The sequence below is a fragment of the Poecilia formosa genome, unplaced genomic scaffold, assembly GCF_000485575.1.
Source record: "Poecilia formosa unplaced genomic scaffold, Poecilia_formosa-5.1.2 Scaffold63, whole genome shotgun sequence".
NCBI lineage: Eukaryota > Metazoa > Chordata > Actinopteri > Cyprinodontiformes > Poeciliidae > Poecilia > Poecilia formosa.
The window spans coordinates 1307791-1324688 of NW_006800002.1; the positions used below are offsets into that span (position 1 = coordinate 1307791).

The 16898-nt window shown below is 37.3% G+C and overlaps 1 protein-coding gene across 20 annotated transcripts in view; it reads right to left on the reverse strand.

The window, feature by feature from the left end:
• Window positions 1–16217, reverse strand: part of ncam1b (neural cell adhesion molecule 1b) — a 112316-nt gene extending 96099 nt beyond the window's left edge. For 9 of the 20 annotated variants that reach the window (XM_016672590.1, XM_016672588.1, XM_007554378.2 and 6 more), the window contains exon 1: window positions 15849–16217. In XM_016672590.1, the coding sequence (XP_016528076.1) occupies window positions 15849–15900 (52 nt within the window). In that variant the 5' untranslated portion in view covers window positions 15901–16217. The remainder of the gene's footprint in view (window positions 1–15848) is intronic. The other 11 variants (XM_007554380.2, XM_007554384.2, XM_007554377.2 and 8 more) reach the window with 2 other exon arrangements.
• Window positions 16218–16898: the final 681 nt, after the last annotated feature.

Here is a 16898-nt window from a genome sequence, read left to right on the forward strand (position 1 = left end):
TTTATAGAGAATTTGTCCAGTGTAAAAAAAATAAAAAAAAGTAAAAGAACTAAGCTAATTAAAAACAGACTGTAGTTGTGTGCAGCTCAAAATCAAATGAATATAGTGCTGCTAAATAACCACATTGTGAATTATCTAAAAGGGTAAAAAGTCAGATTCATCTGACAATTTAATTTGTATGTTACTTTCCAAGGTAGCTGCTACAATATCCAGAAGCTTTAGTATTTCAAAACAACACCCAAGAAATTGAGTCATGCAGGTGTTTTTTTTTCTTTTTCTTTTTTTTTTCTTTTTTTGTTCTAGGCGAGCTGCTACCGAGCCCAGCAATATCCAAACAGCCTACAGGCTTTCAGAACGAATCTCATCCATCACATCCACTCCAGCAATGTGGAGTTAACTGTAGTACCTCTGCCTCTTCGATGGATACTTCAGCTACACCTCCTGCTCAAATGGGCGAGAGTGCCAGGTTCATGAATTCCACTAAGTACCCAATGCAGCTTTAGATGATACAGCCGGTTAATGTTAGGAATCCACAGGCCTAAATAAGAAAAATACAACCTAAATTGGTTCTTCATAGCCTCTGGAGATTGCTTGCTTCCACGCCCAAACGTCACTGGCTACAGCTGATTAGTTATGGCGTCTGCGTGAAACAAGGAATGGAGTCTGCAGTAGATCAACTAAATGTGTTTTGTCTGGGGCTGGCAATATGGTGAAAAAAGAATTTTTATAATGATAAATTTTTGCTTTGATTATAGTGCAGAACTTAACTGTGGTGTCATGGTGTATCTGTGTGCTTTTGGGAGGTTAATTTGGTTGTGTTGACTTACTTTTCAGCTGCATTTATGTGGTTAGAGTTCATATTTATATGCACATAACACATCATTACATAAGCAATGGAGGGCCTCGATTTTTCACGTCTCACTTACATTCTGGTCCCCGTCAACTGGCGAGCAGCTGGACTCAGTAAAGATGCCACGGTCAGATCCATTTCAAATTTCACTGAGAATAATCAACCCTCATATTTGAGAGTGAGAGGCTATATTCACTGTTACTGTCATATAATATTCCCAGTGCCTTATTCTATCTGCCTTACAACAAACACGCAACCTTAAGTTACCTGCTAAAAATGATGAAAATGTTCCAACAAAGTACTTATGTGACAGATTACCAACATGAGACCGGAAAACTGAGCTGATGTTTGTCTGTTTGTGGGAGATCACTCAAAGTAAAACAAGTTTCACAATGATTTTGAAGAGAAGACAAAATCATTGTGGAGTTTTTGCACAATTATTTTGTCTTCTCAAGCCATCATTAAACAGAAAACACTGTCTCTGTATTCCTTAGAAATGTGGCTCTTTAACCTCACTGTGAGATTTCCAAAAAGTTCTTCTAAATCCAGAATATTCCATGATAATCAGATGTTAATGGGTGTTTTTTTTACACTTTATAATCTGGTAGACTTGCTTAGATTAGGGACCAAAATTGTTACAGTTTCAATTGGTGCAGTTCCCTTTCATACTGCACTGTATCAAACAAATTAAACCTTTCAACGAAAATGTTCACCCTCTCGCCTGTGGTGCCACTGCACCAAGAAACACTACAGGACACTGAGCGCAATCTTCTCCTTCACAGGATGTAAACAAAAATGGAATGGCATCAAATGTTCGTGGTTGTAGGATTTCTCTTTTGCCTTTTGTAACAGACCACGACCCAATTCTCCCTCTACCGAATTTGATTTGACTGGTCTCACCCTGAATGCCCTGCACTAGTCCACTTCCTGCTTTTGGAGCAGTCTCCGGTTCGGCTTGGCATTTACAAGCATTCAAATTGCATCAAAGTTTGCTTCAACCAAACAGAGACCTAGGTTTTTAGGTGGACCACAGTTCAATTTTTTCGGTCCCATAAAAGTTTGATTGCGTATTCACACCTCCCCAAATGAATGAGACTGTCTAGGACAGGGGTGGGCAACTCCAGGTCTCGAGGGCCGGTCTCCTGTAACTTTTGGATGTCTCTCTACTTCAACACACCTGAGTCAAATAATGAGGTCGTTAGCATGACTCAGGAGAACCTGACTGCACTTAGGAGGTGATTCAGCTGTTGGATTCAAGTGTGTTGGACCAGGGAGACGTCTAAGAGTTGCAGGACACTGGCCCTCGAGGACCAGGATTGCCCACCCCTGGTCTAGGCAAACACACTAGAGTGCAATTAAAGCAAACTAAACAGGGCTGGTACGAAAGCGTCCGAAAGCTCAAAAGGAACCTCTGCTGCACTTTGCAGCAGATCATAATAAGATCCTTCTTATTATCTCCTGAAAGTCACACTCTCTCACTCACAAGCTAAATAAACTACAGACATGTCTTGATATTGTCTTTATAATAACTTGTTGCTCATCTAACCTTCCTCTGACTTTTTAAGCACTTCCCTAATAGTGAAAATACCTAGCTTTGAGTTGTCTCCCCTCAGTTTTAGTACCCTAATTGTTCACATGAATGTTCAATAATCAGAAAAAGACAAAAGCTTTTGAAATTTTGTGTCTGACAGCAATTAAGCTGAAAATCAGTGAAATTCTATCAACAGCCAATTTCTAGACGCTCCAGTAAAAATAATCAGTAAACTCCATAAAAGCACCTCTTCGGTTGGAGGTTACAATTAAAAGAAATGAGGGAAAAAAATGCTAATGTCACAAGAGAGCAAGCAGTGATGGGGCAAATGTCAGGGAGATGGTGTAATTTCCTTAATTACTTATTCATTATTCATGCGGATCAATCGCCAGAGGCCTTTGTGTGCAGTCCAAATAACAAAGGTCACAGTGGATGTTAAGATTTCAGGCTGCCCTGTGTCAAAATTATCAACCTGCTACAAAGTTCATACTAAATTCAGAGAATCATTGAAATATTTCAGTGTCTTGCCTGTGATTGAAAATAAAAATTGAGACCGCAATCTAAATGAATTCAAATCAAGCGATCAGTGTGTGACTGATGTGCAAAAAAGCATCTGAAATTCTGTACTACGAAACAACAATTCTTATTGAATATAACTGTACCTAAAGCTCCCTAATTTGTAGATATTAAACAAATGTGAATAAACAAATGTATCCGCCTTGTTAAAAATAACAACATGATTCAATCTCAAGAAAGGATCAATGAAATATAAAGTCACAGTAAAGTGCAAAGAAGCTTAAATAGCATGTTTCCCCCAGGTCAATCATAAAAATAATAACAATGTAAAGTGTTTTTCTTATGGCACACAATTTTCTTAACACTACATTTTAATGCCTATATTTATTTTAAAAACTATAATGGTAACGGTATTTGATGCCTTTAAAACAAGCTTGTGTATAATTTGCAGTTATGTTCCATAGAAAAATGCATCAGACAGAGACTCCGGCAGAAGAAAGTGCTGATGTCTTTTGAGAGCCCAACACAAACATCCCTTGTAAATGTTAGAAATTTAAAATGTGATTTCCAAATATTAATTCCTTTCACTCAAAGCAAATCAATCTACTAGAGGTTATGATTTTGTACAGTATTCTCTAGGGATTTTTTTCACACAACTGGTGAGTGATGTGAATAGTTCTCTCTAAAAAAAAAGAGTGTGGGTCTCGACGAGTCTAACCTCTAAAGGGGTAAAATAGCATTTGGGAAAATTGCATAAAAAAATGTCTTGTATCCTATGGCATCATCTCACACTGGGAAAAAAATCACTTTTTCACACAGGGCCATATAGGTTTGGATTTTTTCTTCTCCCTTAATAATAACTCTTATTTATAAGCTGCATTTATGTTTACTTGTGTTGTGTTTGACTAATGTTTAAGTTCGCTTGCTTTCTGAAACATTAAAGCGTGAAAAATGTAGGAAATCAGGAAGGGTGCACACCGTATTACAATGTGTGCTTGCATTTCAAAAGACATTGCACGTAGGTCTAATCATGAGAAAATGAATGACACCTTATGGAACATGAAGTACTGTACCGATTGTATGTGTCTTGTTTGTGAATTCACAATGCCCTGCCACATTGTGACCAGGTACTTTACTTTTCTGACATCATATTCTTTTTTTTTATTACTTTTTGTCCATAAAGAAACAACTGACCATCTTTAAATCAAATTTAACTCCTCCAAGATTGCCAACAAGAATTTATTAGCTAAAACAATCAGACAGTAGATGATCAAATAGGTTTGTGCAGTATATGTGGCGTTTGATAAATGCGGCACTCAAGTAGCTGAGTTTTTCAACAGGTTGGTTTATGTGGTGATAAATTTGTGTAAGCTAGCATTAAATGCAGAGGAAGGTAATGTGGGGCTTTATTTACTAATGGTATGTCTTTAAACACCCATAAAATGAAGCACTGAGACCCAGTAATGTGCCGTAAGTATAAGGCAGATGTGGGTTGAATGTCTCAAGTCAGGAAACTGCAACAGGAAAACGGCTCCTTAAATAAACTTGCCAATATCTTGTCTGAGTAATAAAACTGGAACAGACACATAGTAAGGCTGGAATAGGACCTATGTTTAATTTGCCACTACACACAGTGAGGAGGATGGTAAGGAAAAATAAATAAAAAAAGTTGCTGTTGTCAGAAAAAAGTCACAGCTGGAGAACTGCAGCACTTTTTTTTTCCTGTGGAGGGTGATGCTACTGCGACAAAAACAGAATAAAAGATGAAAGCCTTTTTTCTAATCTTTACTATGGTTACAAATTATGGATGGTGTTACACAATTTCAACAGGAAGACACATTTATAATAATAATTAAAAAAAAAGATTAAGGAAATCATTACCATGTTTTTACCATTTTCAATGTAATGTGAAAGAAAGGAGACAATTGGGTTCAGTTAGCAAATACCATTCACATAAAAAAATACCTCTGACACAAAATCAAATTCATGCAATAATCACTGTTACCATTTCAAAGTGGATCCTGGATGTTGGATGGAAAAGATGGAGCTGGCAACTCTTCCCTGGAGATTGTGTCTTATTAAAGTGATCTAATTAGATTGTTATAAATAACCCAATTCTTACCAGAATGACTTTGAATGCACTACTTAAGTCGCAGACTTTTTTTGACACAATTTTGGCTTCGTTATCCTCTTATCAAAATAATTTAAAATAATTTCCCTGACATTCAAAGACACATTCAAAGTACACTGAACAATACGCTTCAAACGTACACTCCATTTTTTCCCCCCACATTTCATATTTGTCTCTAAATATAGTTTTCTCTTAACATTGCAGATCCAATTTACAGTATTTGACAAGAATGTTGAGTAGCTGCCAGATATTGTGAGGCAAGTCAGCAGAATAGCACATAGCAGAACCTGAGTTTCATCGAGAGATGAAACTTCAATAGATCTCTGACCTGAGAGAACAAGTGGGCGTCGTTTCTTCCCAACACTTGGGAAGAATTAATTACCTAGCAATCAGAGACAAAAAGATAATGCAATTTCATTTTAATTTCTACAGAATAGCATCCCTTAAGTGCCACTTCAAAAATAGCTTTTTCAGGAGATGAGCTGAGAGGCATATGGAGCAACCTTTTGAAGAAGAGCTGACTTTTAAAAGTGGAGCATCCAAATATTTTGACCAGGTTACAACAGTAAAACCATTTGAAATAAATAAATAAATAAATAAATACAAACACTTAATATTTCTGATGTAATTTCACTCCAGTTTCGTTGAAAAATAATCACCGGCTTGAAATATTCTTGTTTATTCTGTGTTATGAGAAAATATGTCTTGTTATCCTGTTCTGGTTTCCATTTTTTTCATGGCTGTTAAAGCAATCTTGGATCATTGACCTCTTTTTAAATGGATCATGACCCAGATTGGCAGAAACAAAAGACAAAGTAAAGACTTAAATGGAAGAACTGGTTTCTAACAATGAGCCAGTTACCAATAAGCCAGATATACCATGCTAAGATGAAGAGTAGAGAGGAACTCAACAGGGTCAATGTATAGAGAACTATTCATAAGATGTGTGTCGGCCATTTCCCGTCCTAAAACCTAATGGCTGGATTGGCAGTTTGCACTTCAACCCTTTAGCAACTTTTAGGTGTAACACCCACAGGTTGACTTCAAGCCCCTTTAGCCTCTTTCAAAAATCACAGAGAAATTACAGGAGTCTTGGTTTGAACTTTAGGAACAAAAAGCTTAAACATCTTCAAAGTTGTAAAACTGTAGTACACGATGCCAGCTCAATATGATAAAATCTAACTAGAAACTCCTCACACTGCATAAAGGAAGATGCCAGACCTCACAACTTGTTGCTACCGCACAATCTCATTAAACAGAACAAACGGTGACATCGGTGCAACGATTGATAGACAGCAAGTTTTGGGTGTGAACACTCACTCAAACTCTGTGGATTCTGAACAGAGAGAATCAGGAAAATGAGACAGATGTGTAAACACTTCTGACAAGACATAAAAGGACAATTTTCAGATATCTCTTGCAGCAATAACGATGCGCAATTTCCCAAGAAACTTTCTGATGCTGCTTGAAATTTGTAGTAGGCTATCTCAGGAAAGTGGTAAATTGGTGGTTGGTGAATTTGTAACCCCAAATGACCACAGACCAACAATTTAACCCTACAGCCAGAGATTTTCTACCAATTCTTTCATAGGAAAAGACTTTGTTTAAGACAGCCGATGCTCAGGACTGAGTAAATCTATGTCCATTTTACTCGGCTCTGGAAAGTTGCTTTTAGCTATGATGATATTTTCCAACATGCATTGTCCATTTGACTCACTACCGCTGAATTAATTGCAATATTAGGTAGGTAACTAATGTAACATTACAAACTGCATCACTTGTGTTTAGTTTACTGATATAAATCCCAATCAGATTTTCATGAACAAATTAGAATTAGAATTCAATAGAAATTAGAATTCAGAATTATTAATATAAAATAGTATTCTGTAACAGGAAAAATATTAATATTGAACAATACATCTTGTCAATGTCAAACTGTAACATTACTTGCATTCCAGATGTAGGGTTTCTTTCTGGATGGTGCTCTACAGATCCTTTTTTGCATAAAACATATGATTTAAATCTCATCACTGTCATTTATTTATCCTAGTTCATTTTTAATTGTTGTTTATTTTCTGGATCAAAAACTAGCAGGCAACAGACGATTTGTTCAGAATTTTTAGATGCAAGGCCTGTGAGTGAAAAGCCACTCAAAGAGAACAGAACTTTTAATTGCTAAAATAGTTTCTATTTGAACTCAAATTAAAAGGGCTGAATTGCACAATTATGCTCAATTTATCTCTGAATGCTTAGAACGCTTTGAAGATCATTTTAATACACATTATCACTGTGTGAAACAGAATCATCTCCAAGTTCCCAGGCAATCGCTAAATCTGTAGAGAACTGTAATGTTAGACAGTTTGCCACATTTTATGGAGTACATAAAAATGCCCGAGGCGTAACAATCCAAATGTCCCTCTCCTCTATGCATAGTGATGCATACTATAGTGTTTCAATAATGAATGCACCATGATGTGCATACATGAAGGGACGCATGCTGCTTCCCTTCATACTACACAAAAGAAAATGAGCGGTATATCATTGCCAACAGCATGCTGCTCTATTACAGAAAGATAAGACACCATTTTCTTAAATCAGACATACTTTAAGCTCGGAAATACTGTGAGCTTCAGCTGATAAGGCTCATCTGTATCACTTGTAAAACCGGGATGCACTTCTCTCTGTTGCAGACAGTGGCACCACCATGGGCTCACCTCTTCTTTTAAGGGTCACTTGGTCTACAGACAAGACAGTGATGACTCAGTTTAGTCTACAAGGAGCCTGCGAAGGTGCTTTCAGTTTATAATAGCTATTGGAAAAAATAGGAAATTAGTCTTTATTTGCAAGTGAATAGCTTTGAGAGAAAAGCAAATACATTTTGTGAGCGCTTCGAGCATTTACATAAAGGGCCGGTAAACAGGAGCGGCAAAGAAAACAGCCTTGCTGAAATGGTTGAAGTTGTTTTGACCAACGTCGTCCTTATCAATGGATATGAAGAGGCGGACCTCCTCAAATCTTTTGCTTTGATATCTGGATTGTATCCAGATGGTTTTATAAAATATGAAAAACCGTATAAGACATAGATTAAACAAACTTACAGAAACCAAAATATTACAAGGAACCCAGCTGCACATGGCAAACAAAAGTCTCCAGCTCTACAGCGACAGCAGAAGTTAATAAATGATCAACAAGAGTCCCTTTTAATGAAACCACTGCCATACAGGAAATAAAGAAAGATGTGAGAGGAGGTGATGTGCACCACTGTGGAATTTCTGCATGGTCTCTGGAGCTTTTAAAATTAGAAAACAGCTGAGGCAGAATGCAGGTAATTGCATTAGCAAATGAGCAAACTTGATTCAATAACAGCCTGTTCCATTTTAACTGTGCATTATGTTTGAGCAAAGTAATATACTGAGTAAACGCGTTGTGCATCCACCGACCACAAATGCCAGGAAATGGAAACGTTATGTAGTACAGACTTTTTGTCGATGTGACAAAGCATACATTTTCCCTAAATAGATCCTTTCACTTTTAATCTGGGCAGATACTGAGCCATGACAAGGCAGTATCCAAAGATTAACATACCAAAACAATGGTCAGAATGTCATATGAACACACAAGTAATTGTCTAAAATACAACTTGTGTGTTGACACACCCAATAAATGAGCATTTTGACCTATTCGTTTCTGACTTTGGCATCCTTGAACTTGGACTACAAAATTGCTGAAAGAAATAAAGATGCCAGATTTGTAAAATTTGCTAGCCAGTGGACCATGACCTTGATTAGCAGTTCTGCAACAAATATTGGGACAAAACAGTTAAAAAAAAATCTGATAGGGAACAGAAAAATTCAAAGGATTGAAAAATGCCACCCAAAACCCAAACAGTTGTATTTTGATACTCTACACATGTGTTGGTATGAAATTTACAAAATCTTGGTCTTGACTTTTATCTTAAGGCTATCCAAAACTACAACTGTAAATCCTTTTTAAACTGCAACCTAACTTCTGGCTCCATTCAAACAAACCAATAAGATTTTTTACAATTAAACTGTCAAATGTGGCTTTACATGCCAAAGATGAGACACATCTTGTAAACAAGGTATCAAATTGTAAACTTGAAAATATTTAATTTACAGATGTTTATCTGTTTGTACATCACTCAAGAAGAACAGGCGCTAAGTGACTTCAGTCCTTCATCTTCACTTACTCTGTAGGTAATTCTAAGTCAGTTAACCTTTTAACAGGATAATAACTTTAAAGATGCAGCCAGAGCAACAGTAAAATAGTTTAGAGGAAAACATGTTTTGGTTCAAAGTACTGAGATCTGATTGAATATCTGTAACAAAAAGTGCTGTTTCTAAATGTACTCTAGCTCAAGCTCTTTTGCTAATAAAAAAAGGAAAAAGCTAGATGACACATAATCCCAAAGGCTTTTCATTGGGAAAGTATCTAGAGGTGTGAAAACTTTTGAAAGTAACAATGTCTAATTAAGCTGGTTAGCCAAGGAACACCTGATAAGCTTACTAAAAGGTTACTAAACACCTCCACCACAAAGCATTATTTGACTGCTGTACCTTGTATATAATGTAAACAAGGGGTAGCAAATTAGAGAAATCTACATGGGGCCAGTGCCAATTTTACCTCAAGCTGTCCACTAACCGTATAATTTTTAATTGCTACTTGACCAAAAGAGATTGAATTAGTGCCTGAGACAGCAAAGGAGTGGAGGAAACATCAGCGGTCTACAGCTTTCCGTTGCTTTGTATTGTCCAGCTCTAAAGCAGAGAAAAGCCTTTTAATACCAAAAGATGTGCCAGCCTAACTAAGATTCATTGCCCAAAGGGATCGTGTATTCGCAGGGTGTGCCTTCCGTGGGTTCCTTTGATAACGGACAAAGATGCATAGCTCTAATTTCATGACAGAGACGAAATCTTACCGGGTTTCCAATTAAAAGAAAAGCAGGAGGAATTTGACATTAGAATTGCATTCTTTAGCAAACAAGCCGGTTTTCATTAATCACACACCATAGGAAAACACACCACCCTCTCCCATGTACTTCTTATTCTGTGCTGCATTTAATCTACTCTATACTCATGAATTAAAAGTCATTAATATTCATCCCTAATATGAACCTCAAAGGTTGGACTTAAGGACACCATCGCCACAGAGGCTAAACATTTACAAACAGCCGCTAATCCCCCGTTCTATCTCCCCTCTGCCAGGAAAACCCTGAGGAGACAATGTGTATGTTCCTCGCGCGGTGCCACATGGGGTCACGCGCTCATGTAAAGTCATCTATTTAGTATCCCGAGGCAACAAATCTCCTCTGAACTCTCTCAGACCTGGATCTGTCTGTTCCGGTCGCCATCACCCAGAGACTCATGTACTGACCAGAATGATTCCCAGCCTCCCTCACACTTCCTTATTCCTGATGAAAGTCTTTGTTGTTTTCATGTGTCTTGGAAGTGATTTTAGTTTGATTCACATAAAACTGTTACTCAATTGACTTTGTGATGGTAAAGATCACTAGTCTTAACTACAGCTCAACAATATAGTTGTGATATGAATGTGTGCAATAAGGCAATTGCGAAGGGCTGTTTGGTCGGCTATCATATACGATGCGTTCAAACTCTGCTTGCCAATAACACCTTTAACCAGTTGGGTGATTTTCACTGTCCACACCTGAAATTAGTTACACAGCTGTGAAAAAGTAATTGCTTCCTAAACCTAACAATTGATTCTTTCATTGTCCCTAGCAACAAGTGTGGTTTTTCGTCAAACATTCAAAAACCATCCTTTTGTCTCATCAAAAAACTCTCTTAGCAGTTTCCTAAATGTCTAAGGGATAATGGAGTTGTTTTTTTTTTGTTTTTTTTTAAATTGTCACCTTTGACTGCTACCATGAATGCCATGTTTGTCCACTGACCTTAACTGAAGCAAGTGAGACTGGCTTTAGTAGTTGTTCAGGGTCTTTTTATGACTGCATGAGTGAGTCATCAACACGTTCTTGGAGTAAATTTGGTAAATCGGAGGACCATCTACTGTTTGGAAGGCTCACCTTTTTTCGTATTTTTTTGACTTGTGGATAACGTGTTGAACTAAGATTTGCTATCTCTAAGCATCCAAAGTCTTACAGATTGTCTTTTTGTTGTTTGAGGCCTCTTAGCCTGCCTTGTGTTGTCAAATTATTAAATTTCAGTGATTTCTTCATTCTACAGGTTTGGCAGAAATCATTGCCTGAATGTTGCCTAAATTGTTAAAGATAAGGATACCTTAACCATAAATAGATGAAATTATGTCATTTTTAAATGTGCATCTATATTCTCTAGTACTCCACTGACCTACCACATAAAACAAATGGTTAGATCTTCTAGTCAGGTCACCTTTATGTTATTCCTTTAGTTATGATGGGAAAAACAACAGCAATTGAGTTGAAACTACAATATTTTACTTTTGGTTTGAGTTCTCTGTCAGGCTTTCTACAGCTACAGGCTTTTTATTAAATTTTACAGAGTTGTGCTTGACAGTACAAGACACAAATCTCATTAGTTTTGTAAAGTTTGCTGAAAAACAGAGCGACATCTTTGTTACAGAGTTGGTAAAGAGGTCATCACTCCCCCAACTGCACTGTTACTATTATAGATTTAGCCATATAATAAATTCTCGCAGTAATTATTGAAATAAACAATAATATTATTGTTATTGACACCATTTATATGTAATATGTTGATAAGGCATAATATAATGCAAGCTCACCCTCTCAAAAGACCAATAAGCTTTAACTGTGTAAAGAAAACTTAACACGGGAACTGAAAGGATACTTTAAATGTAAAAATATAAAACACAACAACCAAAAATCATAAATAAAATGGAAATAAAACAAAAAAACAAGTGAAACTGGAAATAAAATGGATTCTGATGTTGCTGTAAACAAAATTGCCCTATCACAATGGAAATTATCGAGCTCATTTTAATTTGTCACCCGACTGATTAATTGCTTATTGCGACAGGCTTAACTGCAGTAACTTAACATTTTCACGTAGTTGCAATTGGTGTTAACAGAAGTAAATTATTCCAAAGAGGATAATTATTTAATACAAAAACAAATAGATTTTGCCAGGGACAGTTAAATCACAACGATTAAATAGATGCTCTGCTGCTTGCTTTAGGGGGGAAATCCAGTTTATTTTTGCCTCTGCAAGATATGCACGCTAGTCTGAAATCATTACTTTTTATCAAATTGGAGCTGCTGGACTCGCAGCCGTTGCTTATAGCAGCGCTGGCTCCCATCCTCACAAAGATAAAGTCAGTCGTAAGGAGGGCTGGAGCTTTCCTAAGTCAGCCTGCTTCCATCTTGCTTTAGAAACAGAGCAGCACGGAGTTACGTCATAATTTCCACATGACTGATGATGTAAGACAGCCTCAGTGAACCAACCCTACTGTAAAGCACAAAGCCGCTTTCTCCTATTCAAAGGTGCCATATGGTGAGACACAGAGACGTCCCACGATTTAAAGACGTTTAGAACTAATCTCTTATCTAGTCTGGCTTCGTTCTCTACGGCTGTAATTCATCTTTGAAAATGGATCCACGTTAGCAGTTATCAGTTGGAAGAGGATCAATTACAGGACAGGGAACAGAAAGAGGGTTAATCCCTCCTGAATCTCAGTTCAGTCATTAAAGCTGCTAGCAGTCCTGCCCTACAACCGGCAGTTTAAAGATGAGGATTTTATTTCGTTTACATTCAACTACTTACAGCAATGACTATTGCTAACGAAATGTATGGCTGTAAGTAGTTGAATACATGTAAAGGTAATAAGGTAATAAGTTGTTCCTTATTACTTTGTAAGGTAATAAGGAAGAACTTCAATGAAAAGTTTTGTCATTAAGGAAATTACTAAATCGGGTTTCTCTCAAAGTACTCTAGGATAGTATTTTATTTTAGGTTTTTAAGAAAAGTGAAGATTACAAATATTAACATTACTTGGCACTATAATATATTAAATAATTGGTTAGTAATTTTAAAGCTGTGTCAACTTTACATTGTGCAATTTTCCACTAACTAATAATTCTCCCCTAAACACTCATCTATAACTCTTGATTTGTGATAATTTTTTACATTATGGCTCACAGCCCAGAGTGCCTTCCTGTTAGGGGTGGCACAAGTCCTTCAAAAAAAAAAAAGAAAGAAAGAAAGAAAAGGTTGTCTTTCATTTGTGTTTGAACTGTTGTCTATCTAGGTGGGCACACAGGTCGAAACAAAATATGGCACAGACAAACATTCTCTTTGACTAGTTATTATTTAAAAAAAATATTGTGTTAAGAATTGATATTTATTATGATGATCATCCATGAATTCTCAAAATATGCATTATGTTCAGAATGGTTACTATGTGAACATTATTTAAAATATCAACTTATTTAAAAAATAATCAGTTATGATTTGTTTTTGTTTCTTTTTTACAATTATGGTCTGCTGCTTAGTGGAACAATTCCTCTGGTGTAGTAAAGAAACCTACTTGATAATGAGATATATACATTTATATCCTCTTTTTTGCCAAGTTTATTACTATTACAATAATGATCACATATATTTGAGTCTGAATTTGCTTGATTCAGGCTGAATCAAGCAAATTTAACTATTCCCATGGTTTTTGACAGATTTGGACTGCATTTGATCCTCCCCATCGTGATTTTCAAATGTTTACACAAGTTAAACCTGATGTGGATCTGGATTATCATACACTAATAATTTACTCTACCAAACATAGCTTGGAATGTAGGATAAAACTATGTTGCTGTAAATGCAAATTGGCCTTTGAATCACCTCAGAATGGGAACCATGAAAAACACGGTAGCTGTATAGATAGGCAGAACTGGAATGGAAATTTCTATATTAAATTCAGGTACTAAAAACACTGTTTTGATTTGTAAATCTACTTTTTAACAGATTTCCTAACTGACAGACAAACATAAAAATTCCAGAACCATTCAGCATGCTATATTTATTAACTGCATATTATAATGTATTTTTGCTCTTACTGTACTGTACATCATTCTTAATTCTATTTTTTATATATTTTATATTTTTATCTTTGTGTGAACCTACATGCTTTGACTGCCTGTCACTTTACTGCTGTTACACCTGAATTTCCCCACTGAGGAATATATAAAGGATATCTATATTCTTCTATTCTAACTAAAATGTAAAAAAAAAATGTGCTTTTGAATAATAACTGAATTATTAGCTCGTGCATCAGTAAATACCAAATTCTTAATAGCACATTTCTAAGCCATTTATAGCCCCAGAATATGTTTGTTTTATTATTATTTTTTTACCAAGCTTCCTTTCAAAGAGAGAACTAAATCTTCAAAGATAAACATTTTTTCATCTCAGCAAATTTCCCCTTGAAAAACTAAGTTTTCTTCAAAAATTCACAAGTCGTCAGCAAATTACTATGTGGGTTTCCAAGGGGTGTGTTTGAGTGTAATTGGTTCTAAATGGTTTTCAAAATAACAGCTACAAGAGTTAGACCATTTAAATAAATGTACACAGTGATACTCAAGAGGTTCTTGCAGTGTCTTTTTTTTTTTCTTGATATTGTACCAAAAAAAATTATGCAATGAGGGCTGTATTACCATGACAATGCAGTGAGAGCTCCACTCCCACTGCGTTTTCCTCTCTAGCCCGAGGAACACCCCTTCACATCGGATTGTACATGAAGGATTAAAAGGCTAACCCACGGAAAATCCTGAGCCTGGTGTAGCTAAGAGCACTACTTCAAACATAAGCACCACACACGCACACTTCAGAAAAGGGAGAGAGGAATAAAAAAAATCACCGGCGTTAATCAAAAGAGGGCGTGCAAAATGTCATTAAAATGTAATTTCACACAAACTCCCTCAATTAGACTTATGTAAGGGCGCGTTTAACAACTTAGAGGATCTCATTTCAAAGCCTGCATCGTGGCGTCTGATTACACAACAGATGATTCAGAGTGGAAGTTGTGCTTGCTGTGCATCTAGTGTAACCCACGACTGCCCCTGACAGACCCTTGATGTTCATGTGCATTGCAAGCCCCACCTCCAGGATGTCACCATCGTACTGCAAACGGACAGGTGCACGTCAAAACACGTTTTATTTCTTCATTTACTACACACACATATATAATTTTTGCACAATTTGTATTCTTAAGAGTTAGTGACACGATGTGCTTGGCGTGTTCGATTCCGCGCACTTGTGCCTGTGTCCACACACACACGCACACAAGGGAGCCCCAGCATCACTCTCCATCAACAACAAACACGTCCCATCTGAGCAGAGAGAGCAACGGCCCACGTAGACACGACTCTCAAAACACAAACCCCAATAATCCCTGAGTCACACTTCGCTACAAACACCGCGCTCGCACACGATTTTAAATCTCACTGCATCCTAATTTATTTACTGTGTACAACAATGCAAAGTCAGCGCAGAGGCTGTGCCACGCGAGGAGCAGCGGTTTTTTTAGCAACCAGCTGAGTTGTGCTTCCGCGCGCGCGCGTGTGCATGTATGTTTGAGAGAACATGAAAATAGCAACAACAACAAAAAAACATTAGCCAGCAAGCTGTCTTTACTGGACACACAGCTCGCCTGGAAGCTAATTAGCAGCAGTCGCAGCACCGTCACACCTGCTAAATAAAAGAGTGCCTGCGGGCGGAGGAGGCAAGAGAGTGCCTGCGGTCCTGGACCACAAATAAAAAGAATGGGACGGAGTATTCAAAATAAAATAAAATAAAATAAAAACACGTGAAAAAGAGCATGTTAAAGATTCTTACCTATGCTGCCCACAAGAAGCAAGGCTAAAAAAACATTCCTGGTCTGGACCATCTCAACTCCCGAGCAACGTGAACGTTAAACGGCGTAGCGAACGTTTAATCCCCGCTCTGCTCCCTTACAGTGATGCTCTCCGGGCTTCCCTTTTTTTTTTCCTTTTCCTCCTCTCTCGCTCGCGCTCTCTCTCTCTTTCTTAGCAACTGTTCATCCTAATCTTTACATCTGAGCTCGTCGATTTTAAGTGTCAGTGGCCGGCGTCTTTGATGACAAGCAGCGGTCAGAGATAAGCAGTGATGAGCGCCAGTGCACAGTTCAAAGTCTGACTGACAAGTGGAGCCTTTTCACATCCGCAAATTACTCCGCGCGGGCGGAGAGGAGAATCTGCCGCTGCTAAATAGTGCGCTGGGCTCAAAGACGGGGGTTGTGGTGATGATGATGATGATGATGATGAGGAGGAGGAGGAGGTGGAGGATGATGGGGAATCCCCAGTCATTGCAATAATAATTCACTTAGCCCATTACACATCAGTAGCATAAATAAATAGATAGATAGATAGATAGATAGATAGATAGATAGATAGATAGATAGATAGATAGATAGATAGATAGATAGATAGATAGATATTGAAATATGTTATTTACAAATTGGGATACTTATAAATCCATTCTAAATCTATGAGTAGTCTGTTATTAAAATAAGTGAATTTTTCTTTTGAAACGTAGACTCTAATACGGGATTGTTACCTACAAGTATCATCTCTTAGAAATAAAGGTATTTTATATGTGGCATACAGTATAACCAATTTATATAAACACTAAAATTATATATATATACATATCGGGGCCCTCGGGGCAGTCACCCCCAAACTGGAGCAGTGGCTCAAACAGATCCCAGGAACAACATCAGACATCTCAGTCCAGAAAGGCGCAGTTCCAGGCACAGTCAAGGTAATGCGCAGAACCCTCAAGCTCCCAGGCCTCTGGTAGAGGACCCGAGCTCAGAGGATGAAAGAGACCGCCCGCGGAGGGTGAGAAGGGAACTATATATATATA